Consider the following 8,850-nt stretch of genomic DNA (forward strand, 5'->3'; position numbering starts at 1 on the left):
ATAGACATACACACGTTACATAGAATAACTGCCCTGTAAATCTCAGAACCCGAGCTGCTTGTGTGTCTTACTCCACACCTAAGCATTCAAGGGCAGAGCCAACAGTCCTCACAAGTCCGAGCGCTGATGCTTACCTAAGCAACAATTTTCTGATCAGATTTCCAGGTTTTTTCCTTCTCAAGAAGGACTCAGTGGGAAGATCCTCAAGTGCTACATGATCCAACCTCCACCCCAGCATTTGTAAAACAAAAAATAATTCATAATTTCTAAGCATGGCTCATCACTTCATTATTTAATATAGTGGTGGTTATTTTTCCCTGTATCATTCTAACCACACTCATAATCCAGTGAACAGAGATGAATTTATTTTTCAGCATCACCTATTTGCAGTTCTGTTTACCCATGGCTGTGAATCTCTCACTTGTAATACCAGTACTCTTGTATTCCTTGTCACTGTCCTTTGCTTCTTCTGGGGTGTCCTTCTGCTCAAATGTTTTTCTGAATGGCAGAATAAAATCCGCTTGTCCAGGGGACAGGTTAGGAAATGTGACATCAATATACTTTTGAAAAGCTTGTCTTGTTTCTTGTATTTCAGTTTCCAGGTTGTCCTTCCAATCTGTCATCTGTTTCAGTTTTTGCATGAGAGTCTTTATGTGCTCTTCTGCTGCTTTCAGCGCAACCGTCACTTTTTCCAGCTCATTAAGATGTAGGGTGCCTGCTTCCCTGAGCTGTTTGTCAGTCTCAATTTGATTCTCTTTTCGTGCAATACTCAGGGCAATTTTAATCTCATTACATTTTTCTTTGTTTAATTGCTCTATACGCTTATGATATTGTTCCTCAGCTAGCATACTTTCTTCCTTGAGTTGCTCTAAATGCTTTCTATTTAAAAAAGAAAAAGAAGAACAGTTTTGTAGGGAATAGCTGTAATTAAAGATTATTTAAAAAAAAAACAATTTAAGTCTAGTCAGGTTGTTGTAAAACCTCTCTTATTCAACTATAAATACACATGAAATCAGAACTTGATGTAAGACCTCTGAAACAAAATAGAGTAAAAGAAGGCCACTGATGACACAAGAAAGGCAGCTGCAGAAGATTCTATTTCTCCATGTGTTGCATCCAGTGATAATTTAATGATGCTTGATTCCAAATGAAAAATATAAAGGATTACTCTTTCACTCTTCATTAAGACCTCTCTTTGAGCTGGCACTTAAGTACACACTGATTTTCAAATAGACTTTGAAAAATTCTGCCCTCAAGTAAAAATTCTGTCTTGAAGTGAAATCTAAGAAATGATTTCTAGACTACACGTTCATCTGTAATTTTCTTTAAGTGGTACTGAGAACATCTTTGTGCTAGCACGTCAATAATAAAACATAAATTTATAGTATTTAGTCAAAACATCATGGGTACTATTCATCAGAGTTGGCTCAGGGACACATAAAGAATGGTGCATCAGGAATCCATTAAGGTTACTGAGCCAAATACTTCAATGGGGAGAAAACAATTTCTGCCCTCCGTTATTGCTCCCTCCACTTTGCTGGAGATGCTTTCACAGAACTCTGCTAACATGAGAAGTTAAAGAGACCGGCTAAGTTTATGCAGGATGTGATTTATCTTTATCAGAAAGGGCATGTTTTAATAGTGAAAATGAAGGTATTAAATAATGCATCAAAACTTAAGTGTGACCCTGTTCAGAAAAAAAAAGCATCTTACAAAGGAACACACCTGAACCGATCATTTCATTGTGAGAGTATAGTGTTATTTTGTTGTTTGTGCTGTCAAAAAATTAAATGTATTCTTCTTTTAAGGAAGAGGGGTGTGTTACTATCTTGACATCAAAGCTATTTAACTCACAATGCTTAATCTATACAGGTAGAATTTCCTGCGCCCTGCAAATCTCCGTATGAACGCATCTTTTTCAGTTTTGCATAGATGTCATGAATGGCAAAATAAATCCCTGAGATCTTTATTTCTGATGACTCTAAATCAGCCATAAAAAGCGAAACTTTTGGACCCTTGATTGGCTTTGTGATACTTGCTTTTAGGAACAAAATATTTTATTTTTACATGGGGCGTCAGCGAGAGAGTGAGCCTGCAGCTCTTGCTGGTCACTTGACATTTCCAAATACTTTTTTTTCTAAAGGATCTATTCATCTTTTCCTAGAAGACCTGCATCCGAGCAATGCTGATGCAATTACAGTCAGTTTCCTTAGCAGAGCATGTTTGCCAGCCAAGTCAGGGAAAAAGGGAACACTAAGAGCACCTGTGCTGTACGGCGGCTTCCTTCAGGGCTGCCTCCCTCTCCTGTTTCCTGGCTTCAGCCACCGCTTGCATCTTCTCCCGGGCACACTCCATGAGGGCGCACTGAAGTCTGTGAGCCATGCGCTGCTCTGCAGCTTCGGCCTCTTTCTTCTGCTCATCCTCCATGTACTGCTGTATCTCTGCCTTCACCTTCCTCACCTCTTCCTTAAGCAAAGTTAAAAGTAGACATAAGTAGTGACAACTTATTGTTCAGTTGTCTTTAAAAAATCCCCAGCAAAGCCCAGCTTTTTGGAGCTTTTTGCTTCTTTTACTGGTTAGACCAGTATAATATTACGGGGCAATTACAGTGACTTACTGTAGCATCATCCCACATCATCCCTGTTTTCTACATAAGGCACAATAAGTTCCCTGATATATTTTCTTCCCAAGCTCACATGGCTGGTGGCACAGTTTTAGAGTGACATCAAGAAGACGACTGGTCTTGGTATGCTTGTCAGCAAGATATTGCTCGGGCTGATAAATTATGGTATGATAATACTAATCTTAGGTGGTCCGGATGGACATAGATATATCTGGAATCTCAGACAACTCAATATATACCAATATACCTCTGTTGCCATTATAGGCCATGCCAAACTCATGCCAAGCCTGACCATCCAGGAGAGCAATCCAACCCACTTAACTCACTGCCCAGTGATCTATGCTGCTTTACCACCATTCACAGTTCTTTCCAAGACCCCTGACAAGCGTATCCTTGTGAAAGTGGCAAGACATTATTGGAAAAGCTCTGGCTGCTTAGATCTTGGTGGGTTTTCTAATACAGGATGAGCAGAATTACATGAGGTTTGCCGTAAATCTTTTGCACACACAACTATAATGTCTGTATTCTGTGTATTTTTGTGTATGCTGGTTGTTTGTCTACTGCTGACAAGCGGAGTGACAAATAATAAGACCTGCCTACAAGAAGCCTAACTAAAGCCACTTGACCATTAGTGGTGGTGGAACAGCCGCATCAGCACTGCTGCAAAAAGCCATTCCTGAGGCTACCAGCTGAAAGCAGTTGTCTTTGGCCTATACTACATGTAAAAACACTTCAATCACTCATTCAGTGAGATGTCTTGTTGGCTGCCACTGTTTGCTTAGAGAGATGCTGAGTAAGTCTTCTGCCATCACCTCTGCAAGCTAGCTGCTAGTGAGCGGTTAGCTCACTGGTAAGACACCTGTTAAAATGAACTGCAACAAACACAAACCACCAAATCTAAAGCATCTTGCAATTACTTTAGTTATATCTGCCTCTTCTTTTGTTTCAGCTGTAGAATTCCATATCTGCTATGTAGTCCTTAGTCACTAGAACCAATGTTATCAGAACAAATGGTACATGTTCAAAGCCTGAGCACTCAGGCCTACGAAGATATATTACAGGCTTGTGGCAAGTAATTGAACAGTTAAACATGAGGAACTGAGCTTCTGCCAACTTGTCAGCAGGTGCTACCACAGCAAAACACAGAGCTCCCTTGGAAAACAGCTCCATAAAATGGAATGAACTTAGCCAGAAACTTAAGACCACTGTAAACCTCCCTGCTTTTCCTCTTGAGATGCCAGGCACATTGCTTTGACTGCCTGCAGTATAAACAGATAGCTATTTAGAAACTTGTATAAAATAAAATTCCAAAGCAAAACACTGCAGCAATTCTCCGTGCGCTCTTCATCTGCCGGTGGGAAGCTGCAAGACTACGGATGACAGGTGCTAGACGGACTGCGTAGTGCCTCACTGAGGAGTGCTTGGATGCTCTAGTAGTAAAAAGCCCTGTGAAGTGGTGCAGGAAGCAGGAAGGCTCAGATCCAGAGGCAGTTGCCTTCCTGTTTCTCTGTGTATCTCTGAGACTTTTCTCAGTTATTAAACAGCCATATAAAGCATGTGCTAAGCATATATAGAAATTCAAAGCTACAACTGGTGTGCTTCATTTAGGAATATACATATGCTGGCAGTTTTCCTTCTCTTCTACCCCACTTAGGGTCCATGTTCAGTAAATCAGTTAAATACCTTTCTAGCTTTGATGGAGATACAACTCTAACCATTCTATTATTCTATGACATGAAACTTCAGGACAGATTTAAAGGTAAGCCTGTATTTAACTGTCCTTAAGAAATGCACCTAATCAGGTTCAGTGGTTGGCTGAATCAAGGCTGGACAAGGAATTTTCAACAAACTCCACAAACTTAATTCAATAAAAAAACCAAGTGAAATGTGCTGAAAGTGAATTAAAAGTCCAGCTAACTCAAGCTCGTATCTCATGTAGCACAAAGACAAAGCCAGTCATCTTTCAGGCCAAGTACTTCTCCTGGCACTGGAGTTCAAATCTCAGATGAATGAAGGTCTTAGTTATGGCAAGCATTAATAAAACCCCCCCTTTTTTTTTTTTTTTTTTTTTTACATAGAACAACATTCTCGGTTGTCAAACACATCGTTCTGTCATGCTAGCTATTCCCACGATAATGAAAGCAAACTGGTTCATACCCTTAATTCCTTTCCAAGTTTTTGTTTAAGGTCCTGTACAAATGCACTGTGGTTAGCGGCTGCCTCTTTGAGAGCTTTATCCACTGCCTCTTCCTTGAGCATTTCAGCCTTTAAAACAAGTTATTATTTAAGTATAGCTGCTCACATTCTATTAACATCCTATTAAGATGAAGCAGAGGTTACATGATCAATAGTTCTGTATTTTCTATTTAAGAAATCAGAGCAAGTTAAATTTAAAACCAGATGGCAGAATACATTTTGGCCCATTTGGCAATTTTACTGCAGTGATTCCTGTTAAAATGTGGCCACACAATAGTATTGAGCTGCCACAGTGGTAACCACTACACATTAATATTACATAAAGGGCAGTTTCAGAATCTTACATCGCACTATGAGGAACAGCTTTAACAAGCAATAACTTCTGTGTGCTTTAGAGGCCATTTTCAGACCAGATGTAAAATTGGCTATTAATTCAAAGTATGTTTTTTTGTGATCAGAAACCGGAGAAACGTGTGCATACAGAAATCTGTGAAGAAGCTGAAATTAATGACAGTTCTATAGAAGTGACCTCAAAGTTCTTTGTTAACTGTCTTTATGCTAGAGCAATTATTCCAAAGAATCATCATAATTTAAATGACGGGACCATAATTTTATTTACCTGAGACCAAAGTTCAGCTTTCATTGTTTCAATGCGATCTTGTATCTCTGCCTCCTTATTTTTGTGTTGTTCTTTTTGAATGTCTGCTCCAATCTCTGCACAATCAACACAAGAGGTTCACACACAGCAAACCACCATAGTGCAGAAACCCGTGCCTCTCTCCTGACCCCTTTGCTTGGCTCCTCAGCTAAATAAAAAAATCAGAAGGCTAAAAAACATGTACCTATTTCACATACAGGAAAACACGATTTTTACTACTTGTGCAGTTCCATAAATGCAACAGAAGGTGCTGAGCCCAACTCTCACCTTCTAGGCAAGGCTGCACAATAGGAGAGCATCGTGGACATTCCTCCTGACTCCTTGTCTTGATGGTCATCCCCACAGCACAAGCAATAGGTCAGTCTTCAGCTTTCTTGGGAATGATTTGCCCGGTTCTGTCTGTGACTGAACCTCGTGGCAGCACAGGCAATGGCTTTTCTCCCTTTAGACACTACGGGTGAGACAGTGCCCTCTGCGTCTCTCTGTCCCCTCACAGTCCTACAAGATTTTCAGTGAGGTCTTTTGCCCCAAGATACCCTCAGATGCCTTCACGTCACTTTAGGGGCACACAATAAATATCTGCAGGGGCATATGGCAGAATATTTCAGGTGTTTGGAACAGAGCATGCACATAGAAAGCAATCTCTCTGTCTCTAAGGCTGCTGTGTCTGTCCAGGGCCCAAGGAAGGCTCGGCCCAGTGCTGCACAAGCACAGGCGATACCCTCCAGAAAGGCGGAGGGGAGCAGTATGGAGGTGAGCCACAGCGCTTCCCAGGGCCTAGGCCAGGGTCGCTCCCTTTAGCAACATGGATGGTGTCTAAGTAAAATGTTAGCATCACCATCTCCTCCTGTGGACATGCTGTGAAAGAAAACAGGCAGCCCTGCCAACTCATTTGAAAGACTGGTCTTGAGCACCAAGGACAGGCCAGAAGAAGACAAGCCACTGCAGAAGGAGGTGGATAAAGATGCCTTCCTGCATCCCAAACCTCCCGCCTCCAACAGTGGGATTTCAGATCCTCCCCCTCTGTCTTTCCCACTCAGTGCCAAGCCTGGGCATTGCTTTGGATCCTGTTCACTGTGCTTGGCAGGGCCAGAGTCACCTTTTCCTGGGTTAAGGAAAATGAAAAAGGAATAGAGCTCCAGGAGGTTTAGTGTTCACACAGCCACTGGAGGATTAGGTCTCCCTCTTTTACTCCAGCCTTCTTCCCCACTCCACATGGGTGGGCAGAGTCCTCTCATGGAGCTGACACGAAGTACATGGAAAACAATAGCAGGATGGGACAAAGGGGTCGATTGGTTTAAATCACCAAAATAGAAGTCCAACTGTGCATAAATCTTAGCAACAGGCCTGTTGTGCTCTGACTGGGTAGCTTTTCCCCAGTCCATTATACTAAGTAGTAAAGAGAAAATAATTTAAAAAGATACTGTCTCTGGCGTTCTGGACATGTTTTAAACTGTATGTGATGACGCAGGGCTGAAGCCTCATGTTCTGAGACATGCACAGCTCCCCTACTGCCAGGGCTCTCAGTACACTGATAATCTCTTGATACTGTTTAAAATAGAAATCAAGCACACTCCTCTTCACAATGCATGTTAATTAAAATGCGCAACATGATTTCTACAAAACTTTACACAGATGATCAGAAACCTCTGTGACAACTAGGCATAGCATATAAAGATACTTCAGATTCTTGCTAGGTCCTCAAACACATGACTGCCACCACATGCTTTCCTTCATTGTTGACGTTATGGCTGTGCTATGCCAGAAAAAAAATCAAACCTCAAGAGGCTCTACAAAGCCTCAATCTAAGGTCAGCAGCCAGACTCAGGTATAAGAAGGTAGGATTCAGGACAGAACATCCCAGCTGCGTCCTGCTGAAGGATAAGGGGATGATCTTTGCAAATGTTAAGTCAAGCATAGTTCTTCCCAAACTACTTGAGCCTTAGAAAACGTTTGCTAATGGTCTTGCAGCCAATTCTCTTTTGTACTTCATTACGCCCAAATCTGAATGCCTTCGTGCACCACAGGACGGCTGACCTTGTCTCCCCTCTGAATATGCCGGATTTATTAACAGTCAAAAGGCAAGTGCAGTTCTATCTTACCAAGATGTGAATGCCTTCATGACTGTCAAGAACAGATGGATACAATAGCTCTTGGAGTATTCTAAATCTCAGATTGTGAGCAAAGGATTTCAGAAACAAACTTACCCAGTATATCACGATGAGTGTAATACCGCGTTCTGAAAGGTTTATACTCACGAATCCGATTGAAAGTAGCACTAGAAGGTGGTGGTGGTGGTATTATTTTTGAACACACAGCACAACAAACAAAGGAGTCCAGATCAGAACTTCTAATCATTACGGTGTTCTAGTATTATTCTGTAATCCAGTTAGTGAAATGTCAGAACTCTATTTCTGGTAGATCTCTTGCTTGCAGGCATAAATGCTTATTGTTGCTACAGAAAACATGCAAGCTGATGAAGAGAGAAAAATCATCGGCCATTACTTTTTACCAAGTCAGCCGAAACATTTGCCTTCAGATTAGGATTCACACATGCTGACAAGTCAGTAACATGCTGTAGACAGATGATGAGGGAGGGTTGTATGAAATGACCCCTCCCACCCTGAACGCAGCTCCCTACATAGCAACTGTTACTGGGCAGGGCTGGCTTTGCTCACAAAGAATTAACTTTCTCTGGTAATAGTTAAGCATCGTCACAGCAGGCTTCGGCTTTTTAATGCACTCTTATTGTTGAATGTCAACAATTCCTACTCAAACCATGTAGTCTAAGGAGATTTTAGGAGCAGTACAATAGCTACTGTTTCAGATATTTGAATCATAGCATTTTGTTGCTGTTCTTGGTAAAAATGTGAAAGCCAGCACAGACAATAAGGAACTGGCAAAAACCTGAGCCTCTGCCCAGGCAATCATTTTGACTTACAGTTCCTGTCAAGCCAGCTATCATCCACTGTAGATAATTATTACTATATTGAAGATGAAACTGAGAAAAGTGGAACACAAGAAATTGTATTGGTGCTGTTTGTTTATCCTCCAGATGTGTAAGGGGAGCTGTGCTTTCAGAGTTCAGTGAACAGACTCTGTTACCGATGTAGTTGTGTCTGGGTGGGTTTTTTTCCCTTTTAATCCCTATACACACATAGTTTTTTATGTATATAAATCGGGTACTTACAATAGCAAATGCCAGTATTGATACTATAACACCCATTAATTTACTAAATTCTTCTCTATATTTGCACTGCTTTATCTCCTTGTTGTATGTAATTTTTGTAGCGTTAGAGTCACCTGTCCAGCAGCTGCCACAAATAAATATGGAAAAGCTCCTCAATAATACGGACAACTCTAAATATTCCTT

General features: G+C 41.2%; 1 protein-coding gene across 1 annotated transcript; it reads right to left on the reverse strand.

Annotated features, from left to right (window-relative positions):
- Positions 1-380: 380 nt before the first annotated feature.
- On the reverse strand, positions 381-8,023 carry C3H6orf163 (chromosome 3 C6orf163 homolog). The gene is made up of 5 exons (XM_054195062.1): positions 7,685-8,023; positions 5,439-5,533; positions 4,781-4,888; positions 2,264-2,466; positions 381-879 (listed from the first exon to the last, which is right to left on the reverse strand). Exons 1-5 carry the CDS (start codon positions 7,833-7,835, stop codon positions 381-383), a joined length of 1,056 nt encoding a protein of 351 aa, XP_054051037.1. The 5' UTR covers positions 7,836-8,023.
- Between the last annotated feature and the right edge of the window lie 827 nt (positions 8,024-8,850).

Source organism: Rissa tridactyla, chromosome 3 (assembly GCF_028500815.1).
Source record: "Rissa tridactyla isolate bRisTri1 chromosome 3, bRisTri1.patW.cur.20221130, whole genome shotgun sequence".
NCBI classification, from domain to species: Eukaryota; Metazoa; Chordata; class Aves; order Charadriiformes; family Laridae; genus Rissa; species Rissa tridactyla.

Coding starts and splice junctions, on each gene's coding strand:
- C3H6orf163 (XM_054195062.1), bottom strand. CDS start 7,835: ATGATTAGAAGTTCTGATCTGGACTCCTTTGTTTGTTGTGCTGTGTGT. Junction 4,889..5,438: donor AAGCTGAACTTTGGTCTCAG/GTAAATAAAATT, acceptor CTTGTTTTAAAG/GCTGAAATGCTCAAGGAAGA. Junction 2,467..4,780: donor AACTTGGAAAGGAATTAAGG/GTATGAACCAGT, acceptor ACTTTGCTTAAG/GAAGAGGTGAGGAAGGTGAA.